Here is a 22559-nt window from a genome sequence, read left to right on the forward strand (position 1 = left end):
GTATCTAAAACTGACATTGCTACAACAGTTGTATACTCATAGGACTTTTGAGTTTCAACCCTAATTGACAAGTACTACACATAGCTTGGCTATAACAATGTTACACATTTCAAGAAGTGGTGATAAAAAGTAGATTATCTCAACAGTTGAACTCAAGGATCTTTGGGTCTCCTCTCAGTGCGAATACTCTAACGTGAGGTTCTATGAACTGGAGCTTAGTGGGTTCATCATCTCAAATGTTTCACACCAGCAGAGAAAACCATCACATGACTACTACTTGTTATTAGGCGGGATTACATCAGTAAGTGCAGCAAAATATCAAATGGAAAAAGGCTGAAACCGCTTTACACCCAAAACGTGGGGGAAGGTTCAATTAATCAGTGTAATTCTATATCCTAAAACAACTTTGCTTTCCTCTGTATGCTTTAAAACACTAGAACTGATTTAAAACTCTACTCTAAATAGAAATAAAAATTTAGCCACTGCTATCAGAAACCTCAAATAATACTAAGTGAAAACCAACTCTAACATACTATTATCTCTAAGAAAAATCCACTATGATATTTTCAATGACTAGATACCCCTCAAAGTATTTCAATGATATACATAATCTTCATAAATAAAATATATGCTAATAAAAAGTAAGCAATCATTTAAAAGTATTTGTGACTGATGCAAATTAACTCAATATGACTTTAATCAAAATTCTACAAGCCGATGAAATAAAAGCAGAATCGAAGAAAGATTTTATAACAATACCAGAAAACAAAGCCCTCCTAACTCAAATTTCTTTATAAATAAACTAGAAATCACAAATGGGTTTCGTACAAACTTGAACTGTTAGAACAAGAGCAACCAGTGATAACTATCTATTTACCTATCGATAGCTTTAAACTTAGTCTGCTTACCCATAACTTCCAATTCAGAGAGTATACTTAATTTAATCAAAATTTTAAATGACAAATATTGATTTTTTTAATTGGAATAAAGTGCTTCAACATTATGCATAAAGTGCTGGTGAAGTGGCAATTTACCTAAAGAGCTTACTGACTGAAAAGCTCTCAAAATCTGAAATCACTAGAGAAAAGAAGGTCGTTGAGGGGGGAAAAAAGTTCAAAACAAGGGAGAGGGGGAAAAAACACCTTAACACTCTTAAACACCGACTATTCTATAAATCTTAAGCAGATGTTCAGTGTGGAAAGAAATCATTCCAGGAGAAACCACAGACTTTGCAAAAATTATTCCGTTAAGAGAACCAGTCCCTGAAAGAGCTAAATGTTTTTTTTTTCTGTTCATCATCTATAAATGAGGAATCTTCAAGGAGACTGGTGTTGCAATTACAACTAATCCTCCCCAAAAAATTAACTGTGTTGAAGGCTTTGTAATTTCCCTAGGTACAATTTAGCTGTCACTTACTTTAAAATTTACTCAAACACGCGTTCGGAACAGCACTAACTTCACATGTCAAGTGCTTTCCAGCCAATTGAGTCTAAACTGGAAGTCGGTGTTAAACAACTGAATGATTAGACAAGATAGCTCATTTCCCTGCTCTTTTGTTCAGAATAAAATGCCACATTTACATTATCAGGCTCAACAGGATTTTCTGACAGAGGGAGAAAAAACCCTACTGAACACTGTCCGTACTAAGCACATGAAGCCTGTCATTTACCAATCATCCTTCAAAAAGCAATAGCCATGAATGTAACTTAATTACGACCCAATGATCCTTGACGAAAAATCATCTTATCACTGTCCTGTTCCCCTAGGGCAAATGAACCACTTTTGTCCTTTGGCACGGATGATGCTAAATTCTTAATTGCAATAATGGAGTAAAAGAGCCAAACCTCCTTAATTTCCTTTCAGCACATAAAGAGTTTTACTCTAGAAGGCACGCATTCCCATAAATAATAAAAGTATCCAGTACAAATGAAGATGCCAAAATTAAAGGGGAGTGTATATGACAATAACCACCATCCTAAAAAAGTGTATTTCCCACTTCTGCAACACACTGAAGTGTTACAGTATGTGAGTTTTAAAATGTACTGGCATAGGTTCATCGTACAGAAACTGTGACCTTTATGAAGAACTCAAGATTAACACAGCAAGAATTCTGGGAGGATTATATGCACAAGTCCATGATTCACTTAAATGAAATGCATGTGGGTATATACAGCTTATAGCACAAATCAGCACAGAAAAATCCTTAATGGAAAGCAGAAATTAAAGTTTCTTTGATCATTTGCACTAAATAATCCAGTTAAACAGCTTCAAATATTTTTCATATGCAATGAAACCAAAATGGATCAGCTATACAAGAAGTGAATCTGAAACTGCATCATACAAATTCTTAGGCTTTTAAGACTAATGGCCAGATTTCATTAATTTTATTTCCTTTACCATAGCATAAAGACTAATCAAAAGCTCTTTTAACCTACTTTAAAACATTTTTCTTTCTTTCTTAATATGGAGTATCCAGGTCATCTTTCTGAATTCAGAATGATTTCAATTAAAAAAATATTTAAGTAGTTACAAAGGAAAATGTTAAATGTTCATGTGGACTACATGTAGACATGTGGCTTATAGAACCCCAATGTAAACGAAACACATGAAAATTTTGTTCAATTTAGCATGCTTCTTTTCTGTTCAGTACAAGCATTATTTTGATAATACAAATCAGATTAAACAACTTCTTCAAAATTTTGCAAACCCGTCATTATTTTGGATTTCCCTGAGCAAACGAATAAAACAAAATGCATTATTTTTCATAACAATAAGGATTTTATACACTATCCAGTAACAAACAGATACAATTACATTTCTCCTGTGTTTTAGCCAATGCTGGAAAAATCAGTTCAAAATTAAAACCTACTGAATCTTAAAGATCACCTTTCTAAGGAACTCAACCTCACAGATTTGTTCCAGAATTACAGTATGTAAGTGACAGCCTTCTTCACAGTCTGGCAATGATTTTCCAAAAAGGAAAGGATGAAGATTTTGTACCATGCTTTGAAATGTTTCTCTTAATTTTACCTCAAGTTTGAATAAAAGGCTCATTATCCAGATGAGCTTATACCTGCTGAGGCCAGTTACATGATATTATTGAAGACCAAACATATTTAATCAAGTCAAATATATGTAGGCTTTTGGGGAGGCCAGTGTAGTTAATCCTAGTACTGCACTTGTCATGATTCTGAATAGTTAGCTATCTTCCATCATTTGGGAAAACACAATTGAAAACAAGTTTCAAAATCAATGTTTTCCTCCAACTTAGCCCCGACTAGGAGTGTATTATTACTGTTCTCTGCAAAACATGAAATTTCTTTTATCTCCTTAATTTCTTCTTTCTGACTCTAAAATAGAGTCGACAGAAAGTTTTTATCATGACAGATGAAACTGAAAGATCTTGTCAGGGAAAAAGCCTCTGCAAAGCACAGACAGCAAAAAAAAACAAAAACAAAAACAAAGTTAGGCAAATAAAAATAGAAGGTAACAATTTCTCTTTATATCTGAAAGCAGTAAAAAAAAAATCATAAAAGGTACTAATTTACATTTCTCTAGCCCAATTAACAGGGACAGTCAAATTTAACTGAGACAAACAAATCTCTGTACTATTAAATCAGAAGCACAGAGTATGCTCCATGTTAACATCTGAATCCCATGCTTTTTCCATTTTCCTTTGGGGGAAGTTCTCCTCGGTTCATGAGCCCCATCTGCAGACCTTTCTCGGAAAACTTTTCATCTTCTGTCTCACGGTATTTCTGTTTGTAAGATACTTCTCTACCATGGCCTCATTTTCATTGTTAATTATTTTATTTTTGCCCACTGATGGAGGAGGGCCTAATTCTTCTGGGCACTGGGCCCATTTCTTTCAAACCCCTATGCAGAGCTCCACATGCAATCTGCAGAGATGGGTCTTTTGAGATCATCAAAAAAATTCTTGGAGGAAGCATATTAATTACAGGATTTCTATATAAAGTTGGCTGTGAACACCAGAACTCAATAACACAGTAATTGTTTGAATCACTATTCTTTAAAAAGATGTAATGCTGAGATTGTGGAGGTAAAGACTTAGCCAAATCAGCTAAGTTGATAAACTGTTTTTTGATTGGATGTCAAAGAAAGTATTTCACAAAACATTTGTGTGTATGAACCTGTGTACACATATATACATATGTATAAACATAACATAGTTAGATGTTTTTTATTCCACATCTTCAATTCAATATTAAATCATTCATTATATTCAATTAATTTTGCTCCTAGTAAATAAAGAAAAACTACCAGAAATTTGGGAAGAATGTGAGTACAGTAAGATTTATCATTTATTTTCTCCTGGCATTGATACAGCAACATCCAAACTAAATGAGAAAACCTCAATCACAAAATAAGCAAATTAGAAAACTGCGCTAAGTCATGGAAGGGAATGGCAATGGGGTAAGATCTGAGAAATTTTTAAAAACAGAAAAGAAAAACAAATGCTAGAGGAAAAGAAGGTAATAAAGGATGCTTTATTATCTTACTGAAATGTTTCACTCTGTACTAGAACATAGGTTGACTTTATGATTTACACTTGAAAAAAATACCTTAAATTGGGCACCAACATGAACATTCCAAACACAGACATTTTCAAACTCAGTAAACCTTACCCTATTAACAAAATTCATCTTCTTGTCACAAGACACAGAGACATCTTCTACAATAACTTACCAAAGCTACAGTAACTCCTGTGTTGGTATACGCAGTTAAAACACTACACGGAAAAAAGGATCCCTCAAGAGACACTGCCACATCACAACATGAACAACAGTGATGAAGCATAACCAAAAGCCCTTGAGAATCCTTTCTTATATTTATTAATAATTAACACTTATAAGGCTCAAAACTGGGGAAAACTACATTTGGTTTCATGTAGTATCATCACATGCCCCACCAAAAAAAAAAAAAACCGACATAGATCATTCCACTGAGAAGTAATCCATAGGACCACAGGGATTGTTGGCAATTTTAAAGGTCACCTACACCATAGACATTCTCTTATTCAGTGGCAAATAAGGCTTCCGCAACATCACAGAGAATTTACAAAATAAAATCCCTGTATGATTAGATTCATTATTTCAATGCCAACATTCAAAACTGAAAATTCAATTAACTTACTTTTCCAGATATAGGGTGACCAATGGGGAACTTAAGGTGGTAGATGGTTTCGCTAACCCTAGGGTCACGATGGCTTCGTGCAACTGTTTTACTGTTTCAGTTTCACCTCGTAAAGCTGCGCCATTTAGGATGTGGAAAAAGGACAAGACTGTTGCATCTTTGATAAGAACATCCTTCTCTTTCATCTCCTTTAGAATGTTAATAGCATCTACAATGAAGTAGCACAAAAGACCCTTAGGTAATTTCATGTAGGGAAAACAAACTGCTATTAAAACAGCATTTCAAGCCCAGCAGGAATGTAAATTCTAGTGTATAATGCCGATTTCAAGTTAATTACTACTTGCATTTCTAAACGAGACTACAATTATAAATCCACAATAGCATGGTTTTATCATTTCCCTGCAACTTTGACTACAAATTATAGATAGGGACTGTGTGCCCACTCTGCACCACATAACCCTGTACGGTCTGCCCTATAGCTGTAAGATCCTCCTAAATGGATGCTTTTATCGTTCAGAGCTAACATCTGCTAAATCACACCATTGTTTCTTCAGCAGATGGCTTGTCAGGAGGCCAGATAATAAAGATGTGTTTACACTGTATATACAGCCAGACTAATGGTCTGATACCGATAGGGCCTGTTTGCTATGTCGATACTAATTAGCCAAGCAGAGCCAATGAAAGCTTTCCAAAAGACTGCATGTTAATACATTAGATTCATTAAGCTTCATTAGGAAGGCAGAAACAAACATTTTAGGATATGGAATAAGTGCATTTTTATAATGTTGTTATTAATTACTGCACACACAAAATGTTTTGACCACTTTATAGAAAGTGATTTTAAAAAGGAGGCTAATCTTCATAAAGGATTGTCTGTGTTAGAAAAATTTCCTAGGGAAAAATTCAACGATTAGGTCAAATACTTTCTCCATACATTTTTCTCTATAATGATTTAAAAACAAAAAATCTTCTCTAGAAGTAAAAGGAAGACAGAGAGGTTTTTTTTTTAAAGTTTCAAAATAAAGCCAAATGAGAAAGTTAAGAAATAAATAGTTAAGAATAAATTATTAAGTGTAATTATATTAGGCTTAGCATTATCCCAACTATAAGAAAGTTAGAGGATACACATCAACTATATAATCAGTTAGGCTCTCCCTGCAAACTTCTATATGAAACCTTACTGAAGTATACATTTTGTTAATGTTGTTAGAAGTGAAGACAAAGATGCCTGCAAAATTCATATTCTTAAATAAAGGTTATATTTACAGGATTTATGTTCAGCCTTCCAATGTTCTTAAGCAAAAACAAAGCCATTAGTGCAGGCATATAGGCAAATTGTGCCATAAGTCATGATCTTCAAACTCAATCCAAACAGCAATGCTAATAAAAACTAGCTGCAGAAATGCAAAAAGCACTGAGCTGTGCAAATGTAAATGACAAGCTTGCCAATCCATTAAAACTAATGGCCTACACTGTCCATGCAGCTCTGGTTGGATTCACATGCAAATTTGTATGCAAAGTGTTCAAGCACTTTGCAGGATGGACATGATATACCATTAGTATCAATTCACATGTTATTCCAGTGGCAAGATACTCGCATCACACATTTCCTTTATGTGCTGATGCTTACCTTGGAGCTTGCCATGTTTTCCCAATACTTTAACGAGTCTTACATACTTGCCGGTGTCAAGGACAGCAGAAGAATCTAAACGGTCACTAAAAATGAAAGCCATATTTATATAATGTTAGAAGCTGTTTAACTGTTAATAGCAGTGCAGTATCTACTTGATCACTTTTCTAAAAATCTCAGAATCTGAATTTTTATTAACACTGGCTTCAACCTTTTAGTTCAGGTTATTTTGGGGGCCCTATACAATCTACATGCAATTATATTCAAAGAAGTAAAAATGTAATATTACATGTATACTACATCTTTCCATCTGCAAATGATACAAATAAGGAACGCTTCTGTTGCATGGCACTTAAGGTGATTCTCACTTTGTTGCAAATATTGAAATACTCCCAAGAGACATTTTTATTTGGTAAATCTATCAGTGGGAAGCCAAGGATACCTGAGAAATGGACAGAATTCTGTTTACACTACAGTACAGAAAGGGGAATATTTAACAAGCTTTATATAATAGTTACAACATCACTGTTGTGATATGCAGTTGTATAATCAAGAGGAAAAAAATCTTGGCTTCAAGGAATAGAATGTCTTATCACACTTAAACAAAGACTCCTTGCTGAAAACAAGCCATAATTAATCAAAGAGTATTACAGTATGAAATTTCAAAAGCACTCACAAAAGAGAATTTTTAAACTTTACATTATATGAGAGTGGTATTCACTCTACATGAGCCATCAAGGACTATATAGCAGCATAAATGCTGATGATTTGTTTCAGTGCCAGGGTACTCACAATTCTCGTTTCAGGTTCAATGCATCTTCTGCATTATCATGTCGACAGCACAAATTTATTAAAGCTGCATAGCCACCGACAACCATATCTGATTCATATTTTGCCTTCAATTCAAGAGCTTTTTGCATGTTCTAAAATAAAGGAAGGAAATGAAAAAGAAGAAATTAATATACAAGTGTAAAATTTCTAGCTTCCATGTTCAGAGTGTAGAAGTTAACACTACTTTTAAAATAAATGGATACACATTATTAACTTCATCTTGCTCCCTGGTATTTTTAATCCACCTTCTAAAAGGCAGGAAAGATATATATGAAGGATTCAAAAGATTTGTTATCTGCGCTGCAAAACTGATCACTATGCTAAATTTGATGTTTTAGGTTTAGGTACTGTATTATGAAAAAAGACTTCCAGATTAAATATGTACCAGGTGAGTCCAATTTCCATGCACAGAAATATATATTTCTGTTCCTCACAGTCTGTAACGTGCAGGAAATATTTTAGAATTTAATAGCGCCATATTATAACCTTAAAGTCAGCTGTATTTTTTCCCCCTAAAAACACAGGCATACGACCAAATGACACTGAACTAGAAACTGAAAAAGTCTAGTGATATACCCCAATTGCAGACACACACTAAAATGAACACAAAGTACAGCTGGACGCCTGCTGAAAAAAGGCAAGAGACCCTTTATCTCAGAAAGAGCTTTTTTCCAGCAGGAAAATGGAATTTCAATCCCTGCATTAACAACCCTAGTAATATTTGACTTGCAAATGACTACTGCATGTATCAGTTGCTTGACAATCTAGATATGAGAGACCGGAGCCATGGCTTGAAAGGACATTTGGCATGTATGATAAACCTATCACGGCTGTTACTATCATTCACTTTGCAGATTATCGTAAACAAACTACGGCAACCCGAAAACATGCCATTCAAGGTGTAGCTGAAGTTAGTTAACCTCTCATTTAATTGCATTCTTCACAGACATGATGTACAATAATCAATTGTAAAAATAATAAATTTCATATTGGGCTTTGCTTACTTTTATCTGTAAAGAGTTTTTTACCTTAATAGCACATTTAAAATATTTAAACAAACGTTACCTCTTCTGAACATAGCATTAATATGAGCTGCTTTAGGATATCACCTATAGGTTGATTTTCAGCTTTTAGCTTTTCAAGCTTAGACTCCAAATCAGATGATGAAGGCTTCGAAGTAGAAATGGGAAGAAAAAAGAAAGAAAGAAATTTACTACAAAAAAAATGCACCCTTTGTCACTCTTCTCTTTAAACTGCCCTTTCCTAAATGTCATAAATGCTATCAAGGATATTAAGGTGGGGATCTGGGATGGGCTCAAGGGGTTTATAAAGCTCCTGGTATTATAATGCAGATTTCTTAGATATAATTTCTGGTAAATGGCTTTTACCAACTTCTTAGAACTATGCTAGAGGCAAAATGTTAGGAACCACCGGTTTTAAAAGGACATAGTCTAGAACTCTCATTAAATGAGGTTATTACAGCATGTAGAATCTACTCAAAGAACATACTTACTTTTCTAGAGTCTGTCTTCTCTCTTTCAACCAATATATTAACATCCTAAAATCAGGATTTAAATTAAGATTAGAAAACATATGGAAAATATACTAGCAAATGTCAAAAGCAAATTTTGGAAGTCTCATTTCATGTTTCCATTTTCCAAAATTTTCCTGAAATTCTCTTCAGACTTTTTAACCACTGTAAAAAACACTTTTAAATACATTCTTCAATATATAAATAGCATTCACCAATAATCAACAAAAAGCCTTGTTTTAAAGGCTATCATTTAAATAAACTTTTGGCCAAAAGCAATATATTTAAATAAAACTTTGACATGCCTCTATATATAAATTAAGCATTTTAAGAAGTTGATTATTATTTCACACACACCTTAATCAATTCAGGAACATGGTAGCTATCCAGCAGATTACGAATGCCTCTGTAGATATTTTCAGGAATTTTTACATTCTGTGCAAAGGGGAGGGAGGAGGGAAAAAAAAAAAAAACACACAAGTTTTAGACAACCAAACTGAAATTTGTCTAACAGAAATTATCTCGGACATAATTTAAGTCTCCAACTCATGTATGTCATTGAGAAGTGGTCTGGTTGTACTTAAAAGCAGCAATTTCAAATCTAATAGATACATGTCAGACAGGACAGGCATTATATAGCAAAAAATGAAATGGTACCATCTCCTTCAGCTGATGGAAGTATTGTCTCAAATGCTCCTCCTTGGCCTGTACCTCTGAGTCACTCATGCTGTCAATCAAGTTATAAAGAAAATAGCCAACAGCTTCTGTGGAAAAAAACAAGAGAAAGCATTCCACTAAAATTACTGACACTGTCATGTTATCAAGATTAATTTATAAGAAATCATTTTGGTGTGAGATGTCACCCTGATGAGAGGCTCTGAAATGGCAACAATGATCACTGAGGCATAGAGATTATGTGGTTTGGGAGCACACATCTAACTGGTGAGTGAAAGGAATATTAATTATTTTCAGACCGAGTGACAGCTTTTCGGTACTGAATCTTACTTCAATCTATTTTTTTCTACCACTCTGTGACAGAAGTGGTCCTGCCCAAGGCCTTACCCCTTTCCTGTCCAAATCACAAATAGTGAGAATAAACAAATGCCTCCTATATATTTCTATATTAATTTTTGGTGGGCAATATTTAGGGAAACATAAAATTAGAGGATTGGTAAATGTTGAGTATAGAAAGTTAAATAATTTTAATAAGATGTAATATTCCTGTGGAGAGCTGCCTATTAGCCAATGAAAAGCCGAGATTAACAAAGATGTTTCATAACAACAGTAATTTTCCTATGCATCCAAGCATAAAATGTATAGGGCCATGTGTTAATACACAGGATAGAAAAATACGAACTTTCAAGAAAGATACCATATGGTTTTGTGTGTGTGTGTTTTAACAGAAAACCACATATGCTAGGCTTTATTACATGAAAACAAAAATCATTAAATGTCAAAATAATGTATTTTGGGTAATAAATAGTGGAAAAATCTACAAGACCTCTTTATTATTTTATATGTCTAAATTATACCTGCAAAACATTAAAATCACATAAACACTAAAGATTACTGATTTTTAAGGCTATTTTGATGGATGCTATAAGAAGCATTTCCTCAATATCTGAAAAGAAAAACCCTCCCAACCCTGTCTTTAGAAAAACAATTATGGTAATACCAAACACCTCACAGATCTCAAAATGATGAGGTTATCAATGTAAAGATTTATAAACAAATGCTTTCAAATTTCACTTTCAAAAACAAAATGTTTACTGCTGTAATCCTTCTAGCCCATCATTACACAGAAGAATGGATTTGTGGATAAGTTACAATCATCAAAATTGAAACGCTACCCGTTGGTCCTGGGGGCTCCTGGCAATAACGTCCATCCTTGTACAACAGTTCTGTTATCTGGTAAGACAGAAAATGCGTGCATTGCAGCAACAGAAGCAAACTGGAACAAACACAATCTGAAATTGAATTCTTGAAATAATAAAGCCTCTCCCCAGTAAGGTATTACTCTATGTCACAGCAATTCAACACCACCCCCACTTGCCAAGGAGATTGTTTCGTTTTTAAATAACAGGTTAGTCTTTTAGAACAAAAACAAAACAAACCCATGTTGAAGGAAAACTGCAGTATTTCATGATACATCACTAAGAAAACCTCTCAACTGTTCTGGTTACATATTGTTTTAAATAAACTGTTACTGTAGAAAACAGCTTATAGGAAGTATCAACCAATGTTATTTGTCATTGTACTGTTTTTGGTCTTGCTGAAATTCAACCAGTTTCCTCCTTTTAAATGAAGTTTTACAGCAGTAAGAAAGTAAAATATCCTGAAACACTAAATACTTTTTTTAAAAGTTTTTCAACATTTTGCCAGTCATTTTAATGGCGTTAAAACAAAATGGAGGCTTTCCTGGTGGCTCAGATGATAAAGAATCTGTCTGCTATGCAGGAGACCCAGGTTCAATCCCTGGGTCAGGAGGATTCCCTGGAGAAAAGGGAATGGCAACTCACTCCAGGATTCTTTCCTAGGGAATTCCATGGACACAGGAGCCTGGCAGGCTGCAGTCCACAGGGTCGCAAAGAGTCGGACAGGGCTGAGCAACTAACACTTACTTACTTAAAACAGAAGGGGGTCAAAAATTGTAATGTTTGTTCTCATTGATTCTTATCAACTGAATACACAGAAACTACAAGACTTACTCTTCAACATTAACTCTACCCACAAAATTTCAATTAAAAAAACCCAAACCTATTTGATGACAAAAACAATTACAAAACCTATGATACTGAATGTAACTTTTGAACACAGTATTTTGACTATGTATCAATAGGCTGAAGATAGTAGAAAGGAAGCATAGGTTTCTGAAGTGATATGAGCTACAAATTCTCAACTACTTCATGTGTATACTACAACTGAACTTATTTGCTCTTTAGATAGTGTCTGCTCAGTTGCTAAGTCATGTCTGACTCTTTGTGACCCCATGGACTGTAGCCACCAAGCTCCTCTGTCCAGGAGATTCTCTAGGCAAGAATACTGGAGTGGGTTGCCGTTTCCTTCTTCAAGATAGTGTTTGGCCACAGCACAAGTATTAACAACTAAAACTACAGTTACTTCTCTAACTATGTATTTTCTAATATGGAAAACTAGGTAAACCTGATCATATCCCACTTCACTCAACAATGAAAGCATGATGTGATAACAGCAATCCAAAGGACAGTAAGGTAGAAACTATTTAAAAGCAAAGCAAAACAATCCTATCTACAATTTTTTTTTAACCAACCCAGACATGTAGAAGATAGACAATAAATTCTACCAGAAGTTGTAGCCATACATTAGACATATGACAGCCACATTAAAACCTAATTTAAAAGACACATTTAATAAGCCAATGAAAAAGTCTTTATAGCCAAAAAAAAATTGCTTATAAATATCTTAACCATCTATTATAACTTACATAGTATGAATGGCCGTTTAATACTAAAAACAGAACTGAATGAAAATAAGATTTTAAGAAATATTTAAAATGGGAATTCCCATCAATAATGTGCATTCTGATTGTGTTGTTGTTTATTAGCCAAGTCATGTCTGACTCTTTTGTGACCCCATGGACCTTAGCCCAACCAGAACCTCTGTCCATGGGATTTTCCAGGGAAGAAAACTGGAGTGGGTTGCCATTTCCTTCTCCAGGGGATCTTCCCAACCCAGGGATCAAACTTACACCTCCTGCATTACAGGCAGATATCTTGTAATTCAACATAAGGATTGTTGTACTTCCTGCATAAAAGCAGTTAACTTCTTAAAAAGATAGCAGTTTAAAAACTGATGTATCATTCACATATAGATATACATATAGATACACTTGACGCTCCTATGTGGCACTAGTGGTAAAGAACACCCTGCCAATATAGGAGACGTAAGAGAAATGGGTTTGATCCCTGGGCCAGGAAGATCCCTTGGAGGAGGGCATGGCAACCCACTCCAGTATTCTTGCCTGGAGAATCCCTTGGACAGAGGAGCCTAGCAGGCTAAAGTCCATAGGGTCGCAAAGAGTCAGATACAACTGAAGCAACTTAGCACATATATAGATATATACACAAATATGTATAACATATATAACATGCATATATTTTTAAAAATAATTATTAAATACGTATGATCACTGCCATAATGTTAACAGTTGTTTTTTAGAAAAGTTGAAAACTTAAGAATTTAGGACTAACTCAAGGTCACTTCAACAATAAATTTCATGATCCAGGAAGGTAGTTTTAAAACTAAAACTACCATTTCAAGATTCTAAATTAATTAACTTAGAGTGATGTATGATAAATGTATGAAGCTATTATAACTTGCTTTTTATTTATCACACTATGATTTGCAATATTAGGAATACTTACCTTGCTCCAAAGATTTATATTCATAGACCTGCAGGGGGCAGCAAAGGATTGAAAATAAACCCAGAGGTTTAAAAAACATTAAAATATACTAGCAATCATTATATGCAATACATACAGATCAAAGCCTTTAAAAAAAAAAAAAACGTTTCCAAAATCAAAGTTAATTTTCAGGGCAAGATAATTTAGAAAGACTGATTCACTTATTTTGAACCCTCAAAATAAAGAGTGGTTTGGACACGAACCACTAAGAACCATCTCTAAACCTTCGGGTCCCAGTTTCATGGAGCAGGTATCCTCATGGTCTCTAAGGATCTCCCCGAGACTGCTTATTACTTGTAATGGTAAAGGCAGTAACTACACAGTGGAGACACTGAACCAGTATCTTCACTGAGTGATCAAACTTAACATCACTAATGAGGTGCTGACGGACACATTTTAGATTTAATTTCCCTGAGAAAAACAGAACAACATTCCTGTGGTATTCCAGTCAGAAACGTAACATGAAGTTAAACATGAGGAAGCATCATGAGGAACATTCTAGAAAATAACTGGCCTGTTTTCTCCAAATCTATTAGTATCATAAAAGACAAAGGCTGAAGAACTGTCCCAGATTAGAGAAAATTAAAGAGAAAAGATGACTAACATCTATTCCTTGACTGGATTCTGCATAGTGAGTGAAGTCGCTCAGTTGTATCCGATTCTTTGCAACCCCATGGACTGTAGCTTACCACGCGCCTCCGTCCATGGAATTTTCCAGGCAAGAGTACTGGAGTGGGTTGCCATTTCCTCCTCCAGGGGAATCTTCCCAACCCAGGAATCAAACCCAGGTCTCCCGCATTGCAGGCAGATGCTTTACCATCTGGGCCATCAGGGGTTCTGTATAGGAGGAAGGAAAATAAGGGCCCCTCCAAAAAGAGAGTGAAAATATTTGACAGAACTGGTATATGAGCTCTGTTAGATAAAAATATTCCATCAACGTTAAATATCCTGAGTTTGTCAACTGTAATGTGGTTGTATAAGGGAATAGCCTTGTTCTGTGGCACTGTGTATCTGTCACGTGCCTGCCTCTTTGTGACCCCATGAACTGTAGCCTGCCAGGCTCCTCTGTCCATGGGATTCTCCAGGCAAGAATACTGGAGTGGGTTGCCATTTCCTTCTCCAGGGGATCTTCCCGACCCAGAGATCGAACCCATGTCTCTTCCATCTCCTGAACTGGCAGGTGGATTCTTTACCACTGAACAACCTGGTTGTGTAAGGGAATATCCTTGTTCTGTGGAATTATATACTGACATATTTAAAGATAAAGCATCATGACATATGCAACCTAAGCACAAACAGCTCCAAAAAATTAACATTTATGTGTATGTGTGTGTGTGCGTGCGTGTGTGTGTAAAGAAACGGAAAGTATAATGATAATTTCACAAAATGCTAAAAGTTAATAAATGGGGTATGTAAGAGATCTCTATACTACGCTTATAATTTTCTATAAATCTGAAATTATTTCAGGAAAGCAAAAAGAACAGCTCACTCAAATTGTGACTGTTAAAAGGACAAACTATTTATAAAATTGGGTAACCAATGAACACTAGGTCTTAGACTATTTGTAATCTTTGTAAACTTAATGTCTATAAGCTTTGTATATTTAATTCAAACACGGAATCTACTTTCAGCAGATTAGTTATGTGTTTTAATGATAATATTATAATGCAAACATAATGTATATATTTACTATAATTATGTATATTATACTTACATTGTAAAAATACCCACAAAACTTACAGACCTCTTAAAATCGGCACCTACAAAAATTCACAGGCCTCTTTAAACTTGAGATTGAGCAGTTTAGAGTGAACTGTTTTGGTACAGTGAGTTAATAAGGCACTTGTTTTTACTTTAAAAACATTCCAAAGGAACTACTGACACACGACAACTAGGATGGACCTGGGGGCATTACGCCACCTGGAAAAAGGCAATCTCAATATACGATTTATGTAATTTTTTTCCATTTATGTAACTTCTGCAAACTAAAATTATAAAAACTGAGAACAAATCAGTGGTTGTCACAGATTAAGGATGGTGAACGGAAGCTAAAGAGGCAGTGGCAGGGAGGTGGGGAATTTGTAGTGATGGCATAGTTCTGTATCTTCACTGCAGTAATGGTTACTCAAGTCTATGTATGCGATAAACTGTCAGAACTACACACGTACATTGTACGAACGTAAAATTCCCAGTTTTGGTAATGCACTGTAGTTGTGTAAGATGCAACCACTGGGGGAAAATGGGAGAGTGCATATAGGCCGTTTGTGTCTTATCCTTGCAACTTTCTGTGACTCTAAAATTATTTCAAAACAAAAAGTAAAACATGTCCCATGCCCTGCCAGAATCCTCTGCCTTATGATAAAATCATTCCTCCTACTAAAACACATTGAGAAAAAGTTTTTAAAAAGATGAACCTGTATTTGTAAGTGGAGAAAAATGTTTACAAAGCCCTGCATTGCACACATATTCTTTTTCATTATAGTTTATCACAGGACACTGAATACAGTTCCCTGTGCTTACAGTAGGACCTTACTGTTTATACAGTAGTTACCATCTGCTACTCCCCAACTCCTGATTTATTCCTCTCCCCCTTTTCCCCTTTGGTAAATCATAACACCCTTATGATAGATAGCGAAGAACTAAAGAGCCTCTTGATGAAAGTCAAAGAAGAGAGTGAAAAAATTGGCTTAAAGCTCAACATTCAGAAAACTAAGATCATGACATCTGGTCCCATCACTTCATGGGAAATAGACGGGGAAACAGTGCAAACAGTGGCAGACTTTATTTTTTTGGGTTCCAAAATCACTGCAGATGGTGACTGCAGCCATGAAATTAAGACACTTGCTCCTTGGAAGGAAAGTTACGACCAACCTACACAGCATATTAAAAAGCAGAGACATTACTTTGCCAACAAAGGTCCGTCTAGTCAAGGCTATGGTTTTTCCAGTAATCATATACAGAGGTGAGAGTTGGACTATAAGGAAAGCTGAGTGCTGAAGAATTGATACTTTTGAACAGTGGTGTTGGAAAAGACTCTTGAGAGTCCCTTGGATGGCAAGGAGATCAAACCAGTCCACCCAAAAGGAGATCAGTCAGAGATCAAACCAGTCCACCTAAAGGAGATCAGTCCTGGGTATTCATTGGAAGGACTGATAATGAAGCTGAAACTCCAACACTTTGGCCACCTGATGTGAAGAGCTGACTCATTTGAAAACCTTGATGCTGGGAAAGATTGAGGGCAAGAGGAGAAGGGGACGACAGAGGTTGAGATGGTTGGATGGCATCACCGACTCAATGGACATGGGTCTGGGTGGACTCCGGGAGTTGGTGATGGACAGGGAGGCCTGGCATGCTGCAGTTCATGGGGTCGCAAAGAGTCGGACACGACTCAGCGACTGAACTGAACTGAAGGGAAACATGGATGTGCATTTCCATATTGGAATGCAGTTTTTGCCAAATTCAGACTTAAACTGAAGAAAGTGGGGAAAACCACTAGACCATTCAGGTATGTCCTAAATCAAATCCCTTATAGATTATACAGTGGAAGTGAGAAATAGATTTAAGGGACTAGATCTGATAGACAAGAGTGTCTAATGAACTATAGACGGAGGTTCATGACATTATACAGCAGGCAGGGATCAAGACCATCCCAATGGAAAAGAAATGCAAAAAAGCAAAATGGCTGTCCGGGGAGGCCTTACAAATAGCTGTGAAAAGAAGAGAAGCAAAAGGCAAAGGAGAAAAGGAAAGATACAAGCATCTGACTGCAGAGTTCCAAAGAATAGCAAGGAGAGATAAGAAAGCCTTCCTCAGCGATCAATGCAAAGAAATAGAGGAAAACAACAGAATGGGAAAGACTAGAGATCTCTTCAAGAAAATCAGAGATACCAAGGGGACATTTCATGCAAAGATGGGCTCGATAAAGGACAGAAATGGTATGGACCTAATAGAAGCAGAAGAGGTGGCAAGAATACACAGAAGAACTGTACAAAAAAGAGCTTCACGACCCAGATAATCGTGATGGTGTGATCACTGACCTAGAGCCAGACATCCTGGAATGTGAAGTCAAGAGGGCCTTAGAAAGCATCACTACAAACAAAGCTAGTGGAGGTGATGGAATTCCAGTGGAGGTTTTCAAATCCTGAAAGATGATGTTTCCCACAGGACTAGGTAAAATGACTAAGATATCTCACTTAATGTTCTGTAATTTACTGCATTTCTGTTAAATATGAATAATTATTTCTGGTAAAGTGTAACTCCTAAGTAACTTTAAGTGAATCTCTTATGTGCTAATCCTTAAGGAGCTGCAGGGCTCTACTGGTGATATCTATCAGTTCTGTTTTCAGAACAGCTTTCAGTCAGTCAATTCTAAAGTTGCTAGATTCTTAGAACTCACACATGGACTGGAATAGTTCACATTTCCAATAATCTCAAAACACATGGGCTAGCAGATAAAGTATCAGGACCAGGGAGAGCTACCTTAATAGCAGGGCTCAACTAATTTAGTGGGAATAATACTAGACTAAAAGCTGCTCAAGTCCTACCTACGAAGCATAGAATCCAAGAGATGTGGGTTGGATCTCTGGGTTAGAAGATCCTCAGGAGGAAGAAACAGCAACCCACACCAGTATTTTCACCTGGAAAATGTCAATGAATAGAGCAGCCTAATGGGCTACAGTCCGTGGGGTCAAAAAGAGTATGACACGACAGAGCACACACACACACAAACACACACAAAGCATAGAAGCATGCACTAAGAAAACTTGTTTCAAGTAATTTAATTCAAGATCTCAAAACAAAGCTCAGAAATATTTAGAGGAATTAAAAAAAAAAATCCACATTCCCCACCATAAAATTCACAACTAGCATCCAGTCAGAAATTGTCAACAAGCACAAATGTATGATGCATAGTAAGAACAAAACTTATTTAACAAAATTAGGAGGCAAGGACAGCAAAACATCTGTCATTAACATCTCCATACAGAGAAGAAGGAAGAAAGAAGCATGAGCATATTAAAGGACACACGGCATATATTTAAAAAATAAAAAACCCCAAATGAAAAATATAATGTCTGAGATCCAAATACATTCTAGATGTATCTTTGCCTTAGCCAAAGCTCTGCACAGTACAAGTTAGTCTACCTTCTTCAGAATAAAAGACAAGCTCCTTCATGTTTTTTAAAATATTTTACAATCTGATCCTAATCAATGTCTCCAATCTCAACAATAAATACTTGCTGAATAAAAGGGAATGCTCAAAAACAGAGGCAGAAACACAGAATAAATAAGGCCTCAGTAATTGATTCAACAGTGTTGATTATGTGCCAGGTTAATATCTATGTGCTGAACATGGGGCAATAAACATGGAGCTTATGTCCTAATAATCAAAACAGCTGTCACAAAATCTTTTGTCACAAAATAAGAGCAAAATATAAAAAATAAAAAAATATGGCATGCCCTTATTTAGAGGCTTTCATTTTTCCAAACTACCACAAACCAGAAGCAACCTACACGTCCATCGACAGATGAATGGATAAAGATGTGGTACGCTCTATACACACACATACATGCAATGAAATATTATTTAGCCACTAAACAGAATGAAATATTGCCATTTGCGGCAACATGGATGGACCTGGAGATTATACTAAGTAAAGTAAGTCAGAGAGAGAAAAACAAGTATCATATGATCTTGTGAAATGTTAAAAAAAAAAAAAAAGATACAAATGAACTTATTTACAAAACAGAAACAGATTCACAGAGAATGAATTTATGGTTGGTTACCAGCATGGGAGAGGGGAGGGAGAAATAGATTGGGAGTTTGAGAATGATATGTACAAACCGTTATATTTAAAATAAATAACCAACGAAGACCTACAGTTAAAAAAAAAAGTCATCTTGTAATTAAATGCTCAAAGCATAAATCAAATATGCATGCAAATTTGTCTATACCTCCTACTCACCATTTTCAGAGTACTTTCTTTTTTGAAACAAAACCTTTACCTGATCAGTATGCATTTCTAGGAAATGTTTGATATAAAAGGCAGCCTAAACTCAATTCAACTACTTAGTAAGAATAAAACAGACCCAAACAAGCAAACAAAAAACAGATAAGATTATTTCAGGTAACTAATATATTGCAAGATAAGCATATCTGTTTCTTTCCTCGAGTAGTAGGTAAAAAAGACAGAAGAAATCAAGTCCATATTTAGACAAAGATCATATAAGATAATCATCTTACCTTCTAAAGCCTAGAATGAGGCTGCCTCTCAACGAAGCAAATGAGAAAGGCAATGTATTTGATTCCACTGCAAAAGAAAATTATCATCATAAAATTCCAGACCAAAACCAAAAACTTGCATTATCAACATATTTGGAAACACATTTATACCAATATCTTTCAGTTTTCATTTGGGAAGTATTATTTTAAAAATGGAAAAATTTTGATACAAAGTTAATTAGAAAATTGCAGTAATACATATTGGCAATATAAGCTATCTTTTTAAAATATTTTACCTCATTTACATAAATCTATACAACTAATGAATTTATAAATATTCTTCTGTATAACTACATTAACTAACCTAACAGTGTACTCAAAGTCAGCCTGGTACATATACCAAGACTGTATGTTATCGGACAACATGGCACTATGAAGGGAGAGAGTGTCACCACCTTTTAAAAACAGAAGATGCGGTGGGGAGGGGATGCTCTTTCCTGAGAGTTGTGTAGGATTATGTTGAACCATTCACATTTCCTCATTCTACTTTTCACTATGATCTATAATCTGCATTCATGCAAGAGTGACAACCTAAAGCCATAATAACCTCCTGATCTCTGTTAAATAACTGATTTATACTGATCTTTCACTTTTCTGATGATTTTATTTCCTCTACTATTCATTTTGGCATTTAACAGGCACGTTTCAGTGAAACCTCGCATGTTTCAATGCTGACAGTCTAAGCCTAATTTGCCTTAGTGTAAGATCAGGCTTTAATGCATAAAACCTGACGCCCCACATAACCCTTGTCATAACAAGCATGGGACAGAATCATGGCGGGCATCTCCTGAAGTTATTTTATATAAAATAAATACATAAAATGGTGCCATGTTATAAGTAATTGTTTTCATCTTTTCAGTACATATGTAAAGTGGCTACAAAAGATTCAAGAGGGACAGAATTATAACAGGCAGGAACCCACTGTGGAGGCAAATTCTGAAGACAGAATTAATAAATTAAGTTTAGATACCTGGTTAAGATTTTTTAAAAATTCATGGGAAAAGTCACCATAAGTTTTAATATTATTTGTTCATCTCTCTAAATATGAAAAAAAAAGTTAACCCACACACATAAGGAGAATTACTTGAGACCAACTGTCAGATCCCTTGAACACGAAGCCCAAGTTTCTCAGTGGTTTCATGTGACATTAACTCTAAAACCTGTCTCTGAAATGACCTGAATTTAGTTGCTCCAGGAATTTGAAAGTGGATGCACCACATGCTTTTGGGTAACCCTGAATTTCGCTTGATCACGTTATTTTCCATGCCTACAAACTCAAATGGAGAAATGGTTCTTACTATTCCACAAACTTGATCAAGATTAGCTATTTCATAAGTCAGGGGGTTGGAATATACAGCATGGTGACTACAGTTGGTAATACTGTATTTCGTATGTGAAAGTTGCCAAGAGATCTTCAGTCCTCATCACAAGAAAAAAAAATTTCGTAACCATGTATGGGGATGGATGTTAACTAGACTTATTCTGGTGATCACTTTCCAATACATACAAATATTGAATTACTATATTATAATGCCTGAAACTAATATTTTATGTCAATTACACCTCAATTTACAAAAAAGACAATCCATTTACTTTTCGCTACTACTTGCTATTCCTTATAGTAACCAAAAGTGCCTCTCTACAAGCAGCCTACAGCAAATACCAGCAATTACAGAACTAACCACTCTTCAAAGACCTGTAATTCAAGGGAAAGGGAGGACACTCATGGAGTGAGCTGAAATCTTCTGTAGTCTTTAAGTTCATGGCAATTTTCTTTTTCACATTTAATAAACAACCTCTTGAAAAGTTATTTCTAAACTATTCAAATTAGTATTTTACAGATTATTATCAAGCTTTTATTAATTAAAAAGGTCACCAGAAACATTTCAGCCAGCTGGAAGACTGCTGACAGAAAGCATCTAGTTTCCGTAGCAACAAACAAGTCTGAAAAAAATCAAGAGGTTGACAATGAAGTGGAATGGATGGTATGATAAAGGGAAAGGCATCTCTCTTGTATTCACCTTATGTGCCCAGATTCCTGTTAATGCTTCTGTTTTCAACTTGTCAGTATGAAAAATCTATATATTATACAGAGTGGAAGGCAAAATCAATACACTCGGATAGCAGCCTGCATTAATACCCAACCTTACACTCAAATAACTACACCTCTAACAATCACCATTTTTCATACTGACATTTCACCTTTCCCTTTACAATAATACCATAAAATAAAATAAATCCAATTTGGGCATATTTTGAATTAGAGGCTCTATTTTAAATAATGTAGACACAGGTACTATGTACCAACAATCTGGTTTTCACAAAGCTTCCATTTATACAGTTTGAATACATGTTAATCAAAGCTTAGCTTTTAACATTTTAGTGGGCTGGATGTTGATGTTTGTATGTTTGTTTTTAAATGGTGTCTTTTCACAAGACCTGAAACACTGTCAAGTTAATGCCATAGATAATGTTAAAATTTTTTAATTAAAAAATGTCTAATTTATTAAAATTAAAATGTCTGATAGTAAAAAAAAATAATAATAATAAGGTTAAAGTTAGATGATCTTGGTCTGACTCAGTCACCAACTTTGGCCAAATCATTTAACCTCTCTAAGCCTCTCTTCATCTACCAGTGTATGACTTTTATTAATATGTGATGAACACTGTAAAGCACCCTACCATTTATAA

The 22559-nt window shown here is 35.3% G+C and overlaps 1 protein-coding gene across 1 annotated transcript in view; it reads right to left on the minus strand.

The window, feature by feature from the left end:
* The window catches only part of LRPPRC (leucine rich pentatricopeptide repeat containing), a 99479-nt gene that overhangs the window by 46614 nt on the left and 30306 nt on the right, over positions 1-22559 (minus strand). The window contains exons 14-23 of the mRNA XM_027555143.1: positions 19830-19896; positions 13550-13577; positions 10997-11054; positions 9804-9910; positions 9504-9581; positions 9129-9173; positions 8681-8785; positions 7577-7707; positions 6785-6870; positions 5155-5362 (exon numbers count right to left, since the gene is read on the minus strand). Coding sequence (XP_027410944.1) covers positions 5155-5362; positions 6785-6870; positions 7577-7707; positions 8681-8785; positions 9129-9173; positions 9504-9581; positions 9804-9910; positions 10997-11054; positions 13550-13577; positions 19830-19896 — 913 coding nt within the window. The remainder of the gene's footprint in view (positions 1-5154; positions 5363-6784; positions 6871-7576; positions 7708-8680; positions 8786-9128; positions 9174-9503; positions 9582-9803; positions 9911-10996; positions 11055-13549; positions 13578-19829; positions 19897-22559) is intronic.

Source organism: Bos indicus x Bos taurus, chromosome 11 (assembly GCF_003369695.1).
Source record: "Bos indicus x Bos taurus breed Angus x Brahman F1 hybrid chromosome 11, Bos_hybrid_MaternalHap_v2.0, whole genome shotgun sequence".
NCBI classification, from domain to species: Eukaryota; Metazoa; Chordata; class Mammalia; order Artiodactyla; family Bovidae; genus Bos; species Bos indicus x Bos taurus.